This window comes from Sinohyriopsis cumingii, chromosome 17 (genome assembly GCF_028554795.1).
Source record: "Sinohyriopsis cumingii isolate HCF-2022 chromosome 17, ASM2855479v2, whole genome shotgun sequence".
Classification (NCBI taxonomy): Eukaryota; Metazoa; Mollusca; class Bivalvia; order Unionida; family Unionidae; genus Sinohyriopsis; species Sinohyriopsis cumingii.
The window spans coordinates 4,153,339-4,172,286 of record NC_142977.1 but is presented as its reverse complement, the minus strand read 5'-3'; the positions used below and the strand labels follow the sequence as shown (position 1 = coordinate 4,172,286).

The 18,948-nt window shown below is 34.5% G+C and overlaps 1 protein-coding gene across 2 annotated transcripts; it reads right to left on the bottom strand.

The window, feature by feature from the left end:
• Positions 1-8,179: 8,179 nt before the first annotated feature.
• On the bottom strand, positions 8,180-14,161 carry LOC149777665 (uncharacterized). 2 transcript variants are annotated; one of them, XM_089938227.1, is made up of 4 exons: positions 14,063-14,161; positions 11,941-12,158; positions 10,998-11,166; positions 8,180-9,674 (listed from the first exon to the last, which is right to left on the bottom strand). In XM_089938227.1, exons 1-4 carry the CDS (start codon positions 14,112-14,114, stop codon positions 9,448-9,450), a joined length of 666 nt encoding a protein of 221 aa, XP_089794353.1. In that variant the 5' UTR covers positions 14,115-14,161; the 3' UTR covers positions 8,180-9,447. The 2 variants fall into 2 exon arrangements, with proteins under 2 accessions (XP_089794353.1, XP_089794354.1); XM_089938228.1 differs by having other exon boundaries at positions 8,180-8,367; positions 11,006-11,166.
• Between the last annotated feature and the right edge of the window lie 4,787 nt (positions 14,162-18,948).

Genomic DNA, 18,948 nt, shown 5'->3' with positions numbered 1-18,948 from the left:
ACGAATAAGATTAGAGATAAATACGGGGGAGTGGAATCTAAACAATTATTACATACAAATTACATCATATATAAGAAAATATACTCTGAACTAACACACTTTGTTAACGAAATTATGAAAATCTTTAGAAATGACACATATACCTTAACATTATTTTAAATGTTTTTAAATATGATATACAAACAGAAACAGACAAGTCTCGATATGTATGAACTCTCCTATATAATTTATCCGAAAGGAGCTTCTCTGCATAGTGTTTGTGACTGTAATTTTGGAACTATATTGTTATATCCACAGATTACATAAACAACTATAACTATTCATATACGTTTAAAACATATTCCAAATGAAGGAAAACAATAAATTCATTTTATATCATATGTAATCAGAAACTGACACGATGAGAGAGACAAACTTCTCTGCATCGTTTTGTATTCTCTACCAGCATACATACTGAATTTAAGACTAATAAAATAAATATAATAATAAAAACACAGAATACCTTGTAGAAACTAATAGAAGCAATAACATCGAAAGGAAGAAAAATAACAAAACAAGTGGGACAAGGATTAGTCTTACTGATTCAGGAGTATATAATGGTACGATGACTAAGCTACGTGGTTCACGCGAGGTAACGGATCTCCCCAAAGGTTCAGGTCAAATTATAGAACAAATTATAAAACACAGAAATGGGGCACATATAAAATCTAATAAAGCTACGAGGTTTAAACGCACTCAGCAATAAAAGATTTTCTTTTTTCTTTCTACTCTTGATTTTTTTATTCTCAAACTTATACTTTCCTCTTCTATTCTACACACATCACTAAGTATTCAAAGCATAGATTTTCATAATAGCTGCAGCTTTATAGCATTTTTGTACTTTTACTTTTGTACAATTTTGTCAGCCCTATACTCATCAAAAAAGGTCTCAAGTTTTGGCAAGAATTTGTCTACCCATTCTTGATTCAATTCGAATATCTGACAATGAAAACTTCCAGACACTATGAAGCAAGGCCAAATCACAATACTTTGTATATGGCCTACATACATACAGTTGCAACTGAAGCTGATGATACCAAGCATGATTAGGTTTTAACGCAGAAACTTCGGCTGAAGTTCTTTTTAACTTTCTCAGCAACATACCCATTGACAACTGTTGGCTCCATATCTAATCCACATTGCATTTTGCTGCTGAGGAAAAAGTAGATGTCTGTAATATTGCACTAGTTATTGTGTTGGGATTGGACTTCATGTACAAAAAGAAGTTACAAATACGGCTATCAATAGAACCAGTTATCCTCAATTGTCTCAAAGTAAACCAATCAGACAATCTGCTTTGTAGAAGAGTATTTTCTTGAATAAGTAGTTGTTCATCTTCGGTGACTTTTAAACAATTCTTTAACTCTGCTTTTGGTGATACTGTCTGAATGAGATAAATCTGTGATATTTTTATTACTTTTTCCATATAATCATATAACGGGTGACACCCATAGTCGGTTTTTCCGAAATTCAGCAAGTGGAGCTAATTAAATGATTGAAATTTACATGACAAGTATCCACGGACTTTCAAAAACAAATGAGATAAACTCATATGAAACGCATTTTATTTCAGTGATGTTTAGGATGCATGTAAATAGTTTGAACAACTTGCTCTTTGATTGTCAGGATTAAATTTGTTTACTTTGACACCGTTTTCTTACTTAAATATACATGTCCAGATGTTAATAGCTCAAAGCCACGCTCTCGTATAGCTTTGAAATCAGCCATAGTTTCCAGAAAATTAGACAGGATGGTTCCAACATTAAATGTCGCCAACATTAGCGGCATCATCGCTGTTAAATAATCATTTTTCAACTCGATAAACGATGTTGAAGTAGTTGGAGAAATTGATGCTGACGCTGCATATTTTTCGTACCAGTTATCGAGTGGATATTATGGTCAGCTGACCACCCGCCAGGTGATCAAATTTCTGAGGAAATTACGAAGTTCGCCGAAGTCTGCATGAAATGACCTATTAAGGTATTGGCCTCTGTCACGGAAGAGTGTGAACATAAGACTTGGGTCACATGCCACCGCCACATGCTAATACCGAACGTCCCTAGCTGGAATTAATTTATTTTTCTTACATAGGAACTCTGATAACTAAAAGAAACTTTGAACATAAATGTGATTATAGAGCCAGTTCATACAAGAGAAACAAACGGAGAGCATACACTGCATATAGCATACGCATATAGCATACATTGGACAACATAGATCCCTGAAAAGGATCACTAGGGTAATTAAAGCTCCGCAACCAGCCAGGGTTAAGGAGCTATATAAACACTAGAGCAGGACGGTGTAGAAAACCTTAATCCAAATTAATAAATATGTCATAATTATATTTGCACATACAAGCATACCTTTCTTTTAAAATGTCCGTGCTTTATCTAGGGTCATATGCTAAAAAATCAGACGAGACATAGCAACCCTTTCCCAAAACAAAATCCCGTTGGATTCTTTTTAGCACATACATTCAGTTTCATGAATTAGAATCGCTAAAGAAAATACTTTTATTTCGCGTTTTCACAGTTGTATTAACTTGGAGGAGAACCAGGGTGACAATTCTGCTTCTTGCAAGTTCACTCGCATCCCCACTTAGAACTAATTAAAGTGTTAATATTATACTTGCTTAAATCAAAACTCAATCACCGCATTTGTTTTCCGTCTGAATGGGAAATACCTGTTCATGAAAACTTTATAGACTAAATTCCTTGTAATTGGCAAATGGCTTATTGGGTAATATATGCCCAATTAACTGTCAAATATAAGGTGATGATTATAAGAGAAAATGAGAATCATATTCAAGAAACATGTTCATGATGACAATGTATTTGCCAACAAAGGTTCCCATTGAATCTCCATGACCTGTAATTGTATTTTAGATGAAAGGCATTTTTAATCACCTCTATCTTTAAATGACAAAAATTTAAGTATTTTATATTAAAATTTATTTGACCAAATACGGGCCAAGAATGTTTGCAAGTTTATTATTCAATTCTGATCAATTTTACTGAATAATTACATGCTGTATTTAACTTTAGCACAGACGCTAAGACGTTAGAGTAGCTTAGAGCTGTCATCTTTAGGATATTAACAATACTAGCTTGCATTTTTATTTTCTTTACATACATGCATATATAAGTACATTTTTATTAATCCACGAGAAGATGTAATAGTTGTTAAAAAATTATAGATTCATATATCTTACGAATTATTCTCATATAATATTCTTGATTTGATCAGTTTTGGATATGAGGAAAAGTATGTTGTCATGTGTGTGTGTGTGTTTTTTTACTTCATGTTCGTCAAAGAACAACGTTTGCATTTAAAATAATTACTTGATACTTGATTTAAATATAATAGGATTAACTATTTAATTACATTACAGTAAAGCCGACGACTCTGAAAGTCCAGCTTCTGGTACCTTTTAAGTCAGTACGGAAGAAAATAACCTATATATCAGGACACTGATTAATGAGTGGAAATTCATCATTGCTTTATAGGCCTAGAATCGACAGCACACAGTTGCAAGAATCTTTATATATGAGTATTATTGCGCCACGGGCGGATCAAAATTTGATATACCAATTGTATTGGTAAAATTAAATTTCTTTATATCACCACTTTCAAACCCATGTCATATTAATATGGACATTTGAAACAAAAATTGTGAAAGAGACCAATAAATATAATGACATGAGGCCAACGATTTCTTGACATAACACCTTACATAAGCTAGACCGAACCTTTTTCTTTTAAGTAAATCGTAATATGTCTTCATACTCGTGGAGACAGATAGGCTGACATTATCTCGATGTACAAGGAGACAGACATAGAAAATACGGCCATTAATCTATGAAGGAATGACCAATCATTTTACTTAGCAACGGTCAACATGTACGTAAGGCTGTCTAGTAATATATATGTACGTCTCGTTGCATGTACGTGTGCAATGACCATAAGGTTTCAACTTATTTTGTGTTTTCCAGTATCATTGCAATGTGTGGCTTGCTTTGTTATGATTATATGGTCACAATGTAAGAGAAATAACAAAAAAAAAACAAGTTTTGTAAAACTTAACAAACATTTTAATTATTGATTTTACAAATGAAGATTATGCGAAGACCGTACAGCATTATGAAGTGATTCCAAATTAATCATAGTCAAGACCCAATTAAGTATTAAATTAATAAAAACAATTCCTTGTATATTTCAAAACCTGGATTGTACTGGTCCTCCAAGAACCGTGACGTTGTAAAAGTGGCGATGTCACGCATTCCTTCAAATAGTTTCTCAAAGTTCCATAATAATATCATATTCCAAAAAAGAGCACTTTCTGTTTCCACTAAATACACCAAACAAATGGGGTTTTCTCTCTCGAATAATATCTAAGTACAATATAAACAACGTCTGCAGATATAAAACAGGACACAAGAAGTAAGAACGATTCAAAAATCGGAATGAAACTGATTACTCAATTCTCTCTTTATATACCGCATCTATTTCGATTATAAATTGCAATCTACTCCACGTGACGGACATTACTACTCATGTTGCGTTGACTTTTCCTATTCACGTGACCCAGACCAACGAATGGGAAGTTAGTGAATTCTTCCAAATGAAAGCCCCATCAGCCAATGAGAAATTAGACAACAGCTCTATTATGTCTTGTATTTAAGTTTATTATCAATAATTGTCAACATATTCGAAAGCATCTCTTTCTATATACCATATAATCTGCTTCCTGAACAGCCTGGTCACGTAAATAAAATATAACAAACTGTACAATTTACTACCATGAATAAAAATTCCAAAAGTAAAATCATGTAATGGTACTTACAATATATATATATATATATATATATATATATATATATATATATATATATATATATATATATATATATATATATATATATATATATATATATATATATTATTTGTAATACTAATTGTGACATCAGGTCAAGCAGAAAACTTTATTATCTTGTGACTGTGAGGATTTAACAGTCGTTCTTTAACATCTAGGACTTTAAAAAATATTATGTTGTGACCAGTTTGAGCTGAATGTTATTTTCTTCAAATTATTGAATTCAATTGATATAACAACTGTTTGCTTCCCAATGTATTTACATTGCGTACAATAGTATATTAAAACTAAAATCCTTGTTTTCAATAAATCCCCGTTTTGATTGATCTTGGAATAGAAAAGTTAAACATTCCACATCTGCGTTTTGAAATATTTAACATTGGAGTATGGTACGACAATAATATTAGTAGCACTTGGTAATGACAATATTTTTAGCTGTTTGTTTGTTTGTAAATGTGCCTATCTCTATGTCTCTATTTGTCCATCTACCGACCGCTCCGGTGGCCTAGTGGTTAGAGCGTCCGCCTCGGATGCGGGAGGTCGTGGATTCGATCCCCAGCCGAGTCATACCAAAGACTTGTAAAAATGATACTAACTGCGCTCAGCATTAATAGGTTAGTGTTTGGACTGGTTTGCTTGGTGTCAAGTTAATGTGACTGGGTGGGACATCATGCTACATGTCTATGGCATGTTGTCCCAATGCTAGACATCACTTTAAGCTGCCACAATGCAGACATCGTAGCGATATGACTGAAAAACTGTTGAAGCTACGTTAAAAATCCAAATCACACACACACACACAAATGTTCCTCTGCCACTCGTGTCCCTAGACGGTCCCCACCCATGTTCAAATCCTCTCTTGTCCCTAGACTGTCCCATATTAAATTGCCATTGTCCGTAGACAGTCCCACCCATGTTTAATTCCCACTTCTCCCTACATAGTCCCATGTTAAATTCCCATTGTCCGTAGATAGCCGCACCCATGTTAAAGTCCCATTGTCCCTATGGGTTGGGACCATGCTTTTAATGGTAAGCCCCATTGTCCCTATTTCGTGCCCATTAACTACTCTAACTATATCTGCTTTGTACACAAATGATTTCAGGAGATCAGATTCTAACTATTGCTGTTTGACGATTCAACATGCATGAATTCAGGAGATCAAATTCTGACTATTGCTGTGACCTAATCAGGTCAAATTCTGACTATTGCTGTGATTTAATCGGGTCAAATTCTAACAATTGTTGGGATCAAATAAAGGAAAGGAGACCGTATCTGAATATGCTCCAGAAGTTGAAGACTATCAATGAGCACGTAAGAATTCAAGCAAATATCAGGAAAATGTATTATATGAGTCCCGTGTCTATCAACGAGTTGTCGTTCCATGTAATGCTCTCTTATGTATATTGTACTAAATCTTAAATCCTATAGGAACTTTTTGTTCCAATTTTTCTATAAGTGCTGAACCCCTGACAAATGTATTGAGCAAGTTTCTTTGGATTAAAAAATGCCAGGATAAATTAAAAGCCATACTTAAAAGCACGCCAGTTCTTACAAATCCAAATTTCAGCCGATCATTTAAATTGTCCGTTGATGCAAGTGATATTGGAGTTGGAGTAGTATTGATTCAAGAAGATGAAAATATTGTTGATCATCCAGTGAGCTATTTTTCTAAGAAATTAATTAAGCACCAAAGAAATTATTCAACAATCGTGAAGAAATGTTTGGCTTTGATATTGGCATTACAACATTTTGAAGCTGAAGTTGGCTAAGCTCCTTCATCGATTATTGTGTTTAGTGATCACAACACCTTTATTTTCATCAGCAAGATAAAAAAAATCAAACACTGCTAAGGATTAGTTTATTGTTACAGGAATATAATATTGACATCAGGCACATCAAGGGAAAATATAATTTAATAGCAGATGCACTTTCCCGCGTTTAAAAATATATTATTTCATGTACACTGTGTATAATTCATAAGAGTTCTTCTTATGCTTTTTAACCTCATGTATAATTAATCTATGGTAAAAAGAAAGCTTTATTCTATAAATCTTTATTTTCTATTATGGAGGTAAGTGTTGTGTTTATTTGATTTAATATATATTTGATTTAATTTAAGTGTTTGTTTGTTAGTTTTAATTTTTTTATGTTCCATTACATGCTATTGTAATGTAATTTTATTTATTGGATTTTATATTTTCCAGTAATTCAGTTCACTTTTTCGAAAACCTAATATTAGAAATTTGTATCAAATGCTGACCTAGTTCCTAACCTTGATTGAGAATCAGTAAACAACTTCTTTTTTTCTTCATTTTTTGTTCGTTCTTAGTGTGGGATTTATAGAGTGAAATTGAGGCTGTATTGGGAGTACGTGACTTTAAACATGTAGAAATTCTTGTTTTACCGGAGGGTTGGTCTTATCCGGGCGTCTGTTTTGCGCAGTAGCCCGATTTAAAAGTGATGTTTTGATAATTAATTTTAGTTGGGCTTTTAAACAATTGGATGTAACGTCTTTTTTTGTTTGTTATGACCAGTTGGAGTTTAATTTTAATTTTTCTTGAAATTATTTGGATTCTACGAGATTAAGTATTTTTGCTTGGAATATTTAAGTGCTCATACAGAATTCTTTGACAAAGACATTTATTGAAATTTTATTCGGAATTCAAAGCTGTTGACTGTTGACACTTCAGTATTATACTGACCACACTATAAGTCATCTTCTTCCATTTTGGGTGTTAGTTGGGACTCGAACTCAAATTCATTGGAATATTTTATTACTAAGACTTCTAATTTTTAAGTCTTGGATTACACTTGTATTATCTTTGGATTTGATTCTTAAAACTGCAAGATCTTTACCTCATTTTAATCTTGTTTTCTAAGAAAATAGATTATTCGTCAGACTTTATAAAACTTATTGTCTTCACTTCTGTCTTGCTACTGATTATGAGAGCCTAAACATGTAAGAAGATATATATATATATATATATATATATATATATATATATATATATATATATATATATATATATATATATATATGTATTGTGTATTATTGTTGTTTTTAAAGTCCGCGCAGTCATTCAGTCATTTTATTTATTTCGTTTGCTCGGCACTTATTTATTAAAAATTACATTGTAATTACGTTTTTTCCGTCTATAATGAGAGTACTGAATGCAAGAGAAATGAAACATAGGTAAATATTATGTTAATGCACAGATACTAGAAAAGATGTGAATAGTATGCAAAAATAAACAACGGTAAACCAAGCTGTATTATTCAAAACATGACACATCGATTGATCAGTCAAACATATTTTATTTTCTGCTGTCTTATTTCCGGGAAACAAAATTATGTTCAAGTAGTAATGATAATATTGTCCAATCACCCAACAGAAACAGCGTAGCTTGTTGTTTGGGGACAGCGTAAAAGAAAGTCTTTCAGCGCATCGGCGTATCTGGAAAGAGTGAAGAATATTTGTAACTTGAGATAAAAGCACAGTGAAATATCTGTTTGTGTCTCTGTGTGTGTACGATTTGGATTTTCAACGTAGCTTAAACAACTTTTCTTTTATATCGCTACGATGTCTGCAGTGTGACAGTTTATAGTGATGTCTAGCACTGGGGCATCTTACCGCAGACGTAGCATGATGCTCCACCCAGTCACATTATCCTGACACCAGGCCGACCAGTCCTAACACTAACCTCTTAATGCTGAGCGCCTAAGGAGGCTGCTGTTAGTACCATTTTATAAGTCTTTGGTATGACTGCTCCGGGGTTCCAACCCGGGAACTCCGAGGCGGACGCTCTAAACACTAGGCCACCGGAGCGGTCATGAAATATCTGTAAATGAAGGTAAAATAGAAGATACAAAATATAGACAACCAAGGCAAATAATAAATGTCACTGAATTGTATAAATCCCTTTATTAAATACATGTACTCTGGTTACGTTTTTTGTGGATACAACGATACCCAAGGGTGATTTATGTATATTGTTCTATATTTCGCAACAGTGACTTAGGGTCATCCTCTGCCGCACGTGCGAAGTGCTTGCGATGGGAAAAAACCGAATACTTCCAGCGCACAGACGATGTATGGCTGCATCGTCAGTGTATAAATGCCTCACCGTGAGACTAAATCTTCACATTACGGAACGTCTTGTCAGTGAGCAATCTACTTAAAGCACTTGCACAGCTTTATCTGCATAGGTATGTGAGTTATTTATTAATTTCTTGTGTATGAGTTATAACTATTGCTCTTCCACGTTTATTTTTGTATATTTTCTATGTAGCTTCGGCTGACGTAGTATAATGCAAATTTTTTCCATTCTTGTTTCTGACTTAGCAAAAGATTTATATTAGCAGTGTAAAATTGCATTTTATTAAGAAACGTATAGTTCCATAGGATTCTCATCGGACGCAGGTATGTTCACTTTTGAACCTGTTTATAGTTTTTTAATGTCGTGCCGACAATGTAATTTCTATAGCTTACCGTATATAACCTCATTGCCTGTTATCATATATGCACGTGTCATTCTTAGTACACGGTGTTAGATTTAATTTCAGCTGATCGGAGTCTACGTGGTACCAGCTGTAGAGCTAAACATAGAAGTTGACCATAACAGATGAAAAACTGAACCATTGCAGCCGTAGAGCTGAGTGAACAGTGTTGTCGGTTGATTTGCAGGGGATCGGCGTTGCTGCCCAATTGGAGGACGCTGATTGCTTGATTGACCAAGAAATTGAATGGTGGTCGGTGACTACCTGGAATGGTGACTGCACGATTGACCAGTGTGACTGTTAACTAAGTGTGCTGGTAACGCAGTGTGTAACTCCATACGTGTAATCTTTTAGCCGTGGGAAAAGTTTCGGGTTTCTAATTCCCAGCGTTTAGGATTTTAGCGATATTTGTATTATATATGTTCCTTTGTTTTCATTATTTTATTATTTGAGTAAAATATCTCATTTGTCACTATCTGAGTAAATACATTTTACTATAAGAGTAAAGTGCATCATTTTTTACTATTTGAATAAAACACATCATTCTTTTCGTCGTGTGAAATTAATGTGAATCATTCACCTTTGTCCTTGTACTGTATAAGGTTATTTGTATTTTCATTTGGTGCATTATTAGGTGCGTGCAGCTTATGTTAATTTGTCGAATATTTTGATCTTATACACGCACGTATTAATAATAATTCTTTTCCTCATTCATGTTATTCATCATTAAACATTATATTTGTATCACCATCAAAATTATTATGTTCTAAATCCGAAATCCAACCAGGTTATCTTGTTAAAATACACGTATAACGTGTTGATGCTACAAAAATGCACATGATTCTATGTCGAATAAAAGTATTATTCAACATTTTGGCACTGCACCATATTGTTATTTCTTAACTTTAAGTCAAGTAGCAGACGATTCTATCCAGGACGTGTCGTTGTCCCTTTCTTAAAATAACCACACCAACACCACTAACATAAACTGTGTCAATAGTAATAATAATAATAATAACAATAATAGTAATAGATCTACAAGAAGTACAAATTATAGGTAAGTGACTAAATAATAAACTAAATGAACGACTAAGTTTTATTCTGACATGCCATCCAAATAACCTGAAACTAGGTCACATTATTCAGACACACTGGTCAATTGGGGAATCGTGAGGCACACTAAAGCAATCCGATAGACGGCTAAACTGAGACCAAAGAACCTCATAGACACATTTTGCTATAGCAAAGTAAATGCAGATTACAAGCCAAGACCATATTTTCACACGTGATTACAAAAGGTGAATATGTCAACCTATGATAGACATAAAGACATGGTGTAGCACTTAGAACAGCGAGTAAATTAAACATTGATGGACCAAAGTATCAATGTGGTATATGTAAGATTTGAGATATTCAATAAATCTTAGTAACCTAAATCTCCACTTAAGAATCAATCTTAAATCTATTGGATGGCAGAAGCGAAGTATCTATCTATCTATCTATCTATCTATCTATCTATATATATATATATATATATATATATATATATATATATATATATATATATATATATATATATATATATACATATATACGTCTGACAGTTCCAGTTTACGACGTTATAAGTGTATCCAGTTTCTCTCCAGGCTGACTCAAATTGGGGCACCCGATCTGGACAATTAGTTGTACCAGTAAACTCTAACGTTTTATACTGCCAACAGCAAAGTAGGTCCTCATCGTTGCAATTCCGTCTTCTCTGTGAAAAGAAGAGATTTAATTTAATAGATTTACTCAGGCATCATAGATAATTAGAAAGAATTGAAATTTGATGCAAGTGTGCAAACATTCAGCACCAACCAAACTGTAGATAATCTGATATCTTTTCTTACTAATTAGCATATCAATTTCTTTAAGATTAAACGTTTTATTTTTAATATTACTTTGAAAGAGCTATCAGATTACTTTAGAAATCTCTTGCCTAAAATGCATTCAAGTTATTATGTTTATGACATAATGATTTGTACATGCAAGAAAGGTTGAAATGTCCTGTAGGTGTTCGTCCTGATCTTGTATTTTTTGGAAGGTTCGATCCAGGACTTAAAGAACAAAATGAAGAGTATGAGCCTATAAAGCCACGTTTCTGCGCATATGGACCTTTCAAGATGTAAATGTGCATTGCAAACATGTTTTAGTCTGATTTTACGTTTATTTTTATGATTGATATTTTGACATAATCCTTTCATGTAACACTTAAAAAGCCCATGTTTTCTACACAGACTAAAACTTCACAAACTTCAAACTTATGCCGATGGTTAATGGCCTCTCTTTCTATCTCTCCCTGTCCCTCTCTCTGGCTGAAAAAAGTAGTCAAGTAGCCATATATGTGTTTAAAATTGAAACTATCTTTAGGAAAATAAAATTGTACTCTTATTGTATAATTCCCATCATGGCAAGCCGATATGGACATACTTTATACCACATATCTTTAAAATTGATTGATATAGAAGATAAAGGGCATCGCGTAACTTACTTGATAATTCCAGTTTCCCCAGTCATAGCAAAGGTTTCCGATCTGGACAAATGCATGTTTAATCCCGTATTGTGCATCTATTTCTATAGATCTTTTTTCTTCTATTTGGGTTTCGTACGATGCATTTCTCCTCCCGCTCTTGCAGCTGTCGAGTGAGCTAAGTGAGGGACTCAAAGGACATGTGTATACATGAAACAGCTGTGAAGCCGAGCCACTTCCTGAAAGAAAGAGAACACACACGAATTTTCAAATTGTATTTTTGGCTGTCAAGCAAACCCTTCAATTTTTTCCCTCCCATCTCAAATCACATAGGTACATTTCAGGTTTAAAACAGTTGTTGTAATTGACTCGCCCTCAGTTGTATATATAAGCCGTTTTTTGGTTCGTTAGCAATGTTATTGAAACTGTTAATTACAAACACTATATATGTTACAGAAAGCATTATTACTGCTGAAATAATAAGAACAAATGAATATTCCCCAATGCAGAGGTTCAAACGGTTAGTAGCACTTCTCATCTTTGGACGAAATCGAATAATAATCTTAAATTTTGTATCCATAAAAAATAATGACTTTGTTGAATTAATGAACGTATCATGCGAATTATTTGATTGATACGAAGGAATTGCGTAATAAGTACTTCTGAAAAAGCTGATATACGTATTTTGTCACATCCCGTATATGTGTATTTCCGTGCTCGTGATGTATTAGTCATTAGATTAACAATTAAAATGTAGAAAACGTTTTTTGTACTTGCAATTAACAATTTAAATTACATTACCTAAAACGCGCCAACTAACATATGCGTACTACTAGCTTCGTTAAACTTTATTAAAAGCCGTGATAACCATCAGGCAAACATATGTGTTTGCAAAGTTGTGATTATAAAGAAGGGTCCATACTATCTCCGAAATTTGATCCTTAACTCCCAACCCAACCACCATAATACTCGATGAGTTAATCCTAGTTTTGAAATCTTCCTTGTTATCTATTTATCTAATGAATCATCACACTCGATATGATCATCCTCTTTCAATCAGTGTATATGGAATTCGTGTTACAAGAGATAAACCCTTACGTCTTCCACCCGCGTTGGCTGAGTTTTTGTTGGGAACCATTTTTGTCATCTTTTTATTCTAGTGAAATATTAAACCAAGTATTATTATTCGATCTCCATCGTTGTCAGGTTACAAAAAAAAAGACGAGTGAATGAGTGACAGAAGCTGAAACACAGGAATGGAATGATTGGCAGACGGACAGAATGACAGACATGACCAATCACACTGTATTCTCAAAAGTGCGGATATCGTGATTAGCTTTCTCCACATAATGAATGGACATACACTATTTCAAAACGCAAATTATTTACTCAGATATAACTATTTGCATGCATACATTAACTTGAACAAAGCAATCAAGCCGTATCAAGGAGGTAAAGTGAAGAAACGGAGTCACATTTACATATTTACTTTTCCGAATCCCAGGCTTGAAAACCTATTGAACTGCAGGAACACACAACTATATGTTTGAATTCAGTTCAAATCCCTTGAGATATGTCTACTGCTATTTAATAAATAGCTAAGCTAAAAATCTCCTGAGGAAATAGAATTTAACTTGAGCAACAAGAAATAGTTTCACAGAGACCATGTAGTTGTGTTCACCATTAAGTGTTCCCCAATTACATCTAGTACACGAGTTATATTGGTAAGTATTATATTTGTTTGTTCTACACACATTTGATTCCATGGTAACAAATGTTAACTATTGTTGTGATTACAAAAATGTGAGGAGATGATATCTCAATATGTTACTGAAAATTACATCTATTATTTAGTAAGTAAGAATCTAAATACTTGACAAAGAACTCTATGTCCGTCATGTGTTTGTTAGCGATTTGGTTGTTCAGTGACATGATGTGTACGCTCCAATAATTTGTGTCAAATCTAAAATGTACTTATTTGCTTCAACTGAATCCATTTAAGCATACTGGAATAGTTGCGCTTATATTGTGACCGCACAATTGGTATACCTAAAACATTAAAATTGTTTTTATATATTTTGTCCACTAAGAAACAGAAACATATGGAACAAAATGAGATTGAAAAAGAAACACTCGTACGTACCGCATGCCAAGAAAATCACCACCACAGTGGAAAACGCGATGCTCAGTTTCATCTTCAAATGGGTGTATAGATTACTATAATGCTTACCAAGGCAGTGGTGTATTAGAAATGCAATGGCACACCTATAAATACAAAGGATCCGCCTACACGGGATATATAGACGTACGTGCGACCGACCATTTGCTCGTACTCAGCCACGTAGTGTCCCATAAATGACCCCGCAAACTTTATAACACGCGTCTAGATAACTGAAACTTTCAAGATAATGAACATTTTACGGCGTGCAGAAAACAGCTCGCTATTTCAACAATACAACTTTAAAAAATATCAAGATCAAACGTTCTTGTGTCATCATGCTTATCTATACGTTCTCATTAATACTCCTTCTACTACTAATGATAATAATAACTTTTATTTCACAAAATGACATATATAGCATTTTAATAAGTGCTGAAAATGGTCATGCCGCGAGTGAAAGTTACATTTAAACATACATCCTGCGGGTGAAAACCTAATAAACTTGATTTAAATTTAGATAAGAAGGATGGAAGAAGAAAAGAAATCTAATCAATGAGAGGTTGTTGGAAAGTAGTTTTGGGATTTTAGGTAAGAATAAATAAATAAATGCATAAAAATATATGAAAAGAAATGAATGATCGGATAAGAGAAATTAGCGCAATAAATCAACAAATGATTGAATGAATGACGAATGAATCAATATAGGAATAAAAGCAATAATGGATGGATCTATCTATCGATCTATCTCTCTCTCTCACTATATACACACACACACCAAAAGAGAATGGAGGATTAAATTTACCAAACATAAGTATTAAACAAAAGGGAAACATTTTAAATAAATTAAGCACATAAATAGCTCACTATTTTCCCATGGAAAGATTTGTGTCGATTTAACGATCCTCTTTTTAAAAATAATATACTTACAAAGTTACTGGAACCACTGAAATGTGGTAAAAGAATAAAAGATTTAATTTATACAAACAGAGAAAATAGTGAAATACGGATTAGCGGTAAAACCATATATAACATACTAAACGATACAATATTCAAAGAGAAACATGAGATAGAACTAGTGGAATATATAGAAAAATAGTCAGTTATAGGATCGACCTGCATACAGGGAAGGATGATCTTATACCTGCACGACAAATGGGTGACTGGAGAGCTTGTCTTCAACAGGCACCTAATATGAACTATACCACCTTGCAGACTGTGTAATAACCATACCGATGTTAAAAAATCATATTATTTTAAAATGTATCCAAACTTGTACAGACAGGTAGTGAATCACGAATAAGATTAGAGATAAATACGGAGGAGTGGAATCTAAACAATTACTTCAGATATAAGAAAATATACTCTGAACAAACACACTTTGTTAACGAAATTATGAAAATCTTTAGAAATGACACGTATACCTTTACATTAATTTAAATGTTTTTAAATATGATATATAAACAGAAATAGACAAGTCTCGATATGTATGAACTCTCCTATATAATTTATCCTAAAGGAGCTTCTCTGCATAGTGTTTGTGACTGTAATTTTGGAACTATATTGTTATATCCACAGATTACATAAACAACTATAACTATTCATATACGTTTAAAACATATTCCAAATGAAGGAAAACAATAAATTCATTTTATATCATATGTAATCAGAAACAGACACGATGACAGAGGTTTGTTCTAAACCTGTCCTCTGCAAAATCACTGTCATGAATTTGTGCCAAGACTTCAGCCCTGGTACGAGGCGATAGATCACGTTTCTGCCTCTTACTTTCTTCTTCTCTCTTCTTGAATGAATTGGATCGTTTCATCTTGACTGCAAAACGTCAAATGACTAAAATTTAAACACCATTGGTTATTTTATAGTCATGACAGACCAGCATATATAAAGGGTGTGTGTCTTGTCCTTCCACTATGCATTTCACTCTCAAACCGAGCACAACGATGGACGAGACTACACAGATCGAACTTTTCATCAGAGCTTTTCGAGGGGTCATCCCAAAATTTTCTTCAGACCAGCCGAGGGACTACTCATCCTCCTATCGAGATAAAAGTCAAGATACTTGCTATATCTGTCAGAAGAAAGGGCATTGGTCTTCAGAGTGTCCAGACCGTCAAAAAAGCAAAACAGGGGCTAATAGAGACAAAAGTCAAGATACTTGTTATCATTGTCAAGAAAAAGGACACTGGTCTCCAGATTGCCCTAAGAAACAACAGGGGCAAGAAGAAGAGGGGAGTGATGGAGAGGAAGAAGAGGAAGAAAGCAGACAGGTGAAGAAAAAGAAACAGGAGAAAAAAAGAAGGGAAGAAAGTGAGGATGAAGAGGAGGAAAAGAAAGTGATTGTGACGAAATTCAAAAAACAGAGAGAGTGAACAAAAAGACAGAAGAAGTCAATGAACTTTTTAAAGTGCTATGTTGTGAATTGTGAATTGAATTGTAAAATTTGTACCAGAATAGAAAGTCTATAAAACGTAAGTGTCTTTGGGTTTTGATTTTAAAATAAGAACCTACACTCACACACTCCATCATTCACACGTACTATAGGTGTAAAATGTTTGTTTTTTTGAGTTTTAATCGATGTTGGCAATTGAAAGACTATCTCTTTTCGAGAGACATGGGTGGCCCTGAAAAGGGCCTTTTATTTGGGGTATGAGTGAGTTTAAACAATCAACTTTAACTGCCTTAAGCCTTTGCCACGGCCAAGGCCTACTTCTGGACTGCGTACTGTTGATGATGATGATGATTTGGTTGAAATCACTAAGGGTGGTACGGTAGGCTGAGTCACAGAGTTGGAGTGTTTAGCTCGGGAAGGTCGTATTCTCTTCGGTCGTAATAAAGAAGTCTGATACAGTTGTTTCAGACTTCTTAACTCCGCTAAAATGTCTAACAGTACTGTGACCGTTTGACGTTCACACCCTTGTTTCTTTGCTGCTGCTGCCGCTTCTTGTTGTTGTTGTTGTTCTTTTCTTACCTCTTCTTTTTGCTGCTGTTGCTGTAGGAGAAAAGCTTGCTCGGCTTCCTTTTGCTGTTGTATAAATTTCTCCAATTCTTCTTTCTGTCTCTGTCTAAAATTCTCCACGTGCGGTAATGAAGGAGAAGGTGACGAAGGTTCCGGAACAAATTCTTGCGAGGTAACAAAATCCACAAAATCCCAGTTCACCTCTTCTGAAAGTAAGTCCGGGTTCTCTTGGGTAATCTCCACGGCTGGTGCACCCCAATTTATCGTTTTCTGAGTTTCCGTCATGTTGAAAAACTGCCGCATGGATTGACTGCGCACAGGCGCTAGCGAATCTATATAGGACATGCAACGTCACAGATTCGGATTGGACGTGGGCTGACTGAATTTTGTAACGCGTGTTTACATTGGTTAGCCAACTCAATCCGTTTCAATCCTTCCTCTCCCTATAAATAAGCGCAGTTCACTGCATTCCTTCACCTGTTCTCGGCACCCCAAACATGTGCACCGACGTGCAATCATCAACTCTTGTATTTTCCATGATGTTCCGGACGGACATACCGATGTATGTCCGATTCAAGTGGACTATTGTTAGGATGACAGAAACAAGCCGATGGATGAGAAGGATTTATGTGGAGAGGCAAGGATGCCTAAAGAGGGTTCTCATTTACGGTCCTGAAATCAGCTGTAGTTTGAGGACAAGAAGAAGACCAATGCGGTGCCCTCTGTGTTAACAATAGGGTATGTTAACATAAACCCAAAGGCCCTTTTCAGGGCCACTCATAGGTCTCGAAAAGACCTTGACTTGCATTGCCTACCCCTTTTTTAACAAAAAATGTATGTTGTCTATTGTGTGTGTGTGTGTGTGTGTGTGTGTGTGTTATCCCTCTCCCCTGTTCAATTTCCATAGACCCATAAGGTCGGGACCATATTAAAATAGGGTCCCGACCCGATTCAATTCCCCTTGACGCTATACAGTCCCACGATTTATTCCCGTGTTAAATTCCTCTTGACCCTCAACAGTCCCATTCCCCATGTTAAATTCCCCTTGACTCTCAACAGTCCCATTCCCCATGTTAAATTCCCCTTGACCCTCAACAGTCCCATTCCCCATGTTAAATTCCCATAGACCCTATATTCCATATCCTGTGCTCCCCATGTTAAATTTACATAGACCCCATATCGTCCCAGGGTGGTTTTTAATGGTAAGTCCCATAGACCCTGAATCGTCCCTATTCACTACTTTTATTCTAAACAAACTTCTCTGCACCGTTTTGTATTCTTTACCAACATACATACTGAATTTAAGACTAATAAAATAAACATAACAATAAAAACACTGAATACCTTGTAGAAACTAATATAAGCAATAACATCGAAAGGAAGAGAAAGAACAAAACAAGTGGGACAAGGATTAGTCTTACTGATTCAGGAGTATATAATGGTACGATGACTAAGCTACGTGGTTCACGCGAGATAACGGATCTCCCCAAAGGTTCAGGTCAAATTATAGAACATTACGAAAACACAGAAATGGGGCACATATAAAATCTAACAAAGCTACGAGGTATAAACGCACTCAGCAATAAAAGATTTTCTTTTTTCTTTCTACTCTTGATTTTTTTATTCTCAAACTTATACTTTCCTCTTCTATTCTACACACATCACTTTCACGTTAGATAAGTATCCAAAGCATAGATTTTCATAATAGCTGCAGCTTTATAGCATTTTTGTTCTTTTACTTTTGTACAATTTTGTCAGCCATATACCCATCAAAAAAGGTCTCAAGTTTTGGCAAGAATTTGTCTACCCATTCTTGATTCAATTCGAATCTCTGACAATGAACACTTCCAGACACTATGAAGCAAGGCCAAATCACAATACTTTGTAAATGGCC

Bases quoted from the DNA above. Each gene is read 5' to 3' on its own strand.
- LOC149777665 (XM_089938227.1), bottom strand. From the start codon at position 14,114: ATGAAACTGAGCATCGCGTTTTCCACTGTGGTGGTGATTTTCTTGGCA. The intron at 12,159-14,062 runs GTACGTACGAGT...TCTTTCTTTCAG, and splicing joins GGTGATTTTCTTGGCATGCG to GAAGTGGCTCGGCTTCACAG. The intron at 11,167-11,940 runs GTAAGTTACGCG...TTCTTTTCACAG, and splicing joins GGGGAAACTGGAATTATCAA to AGAAGACGGAATTGCAACGA.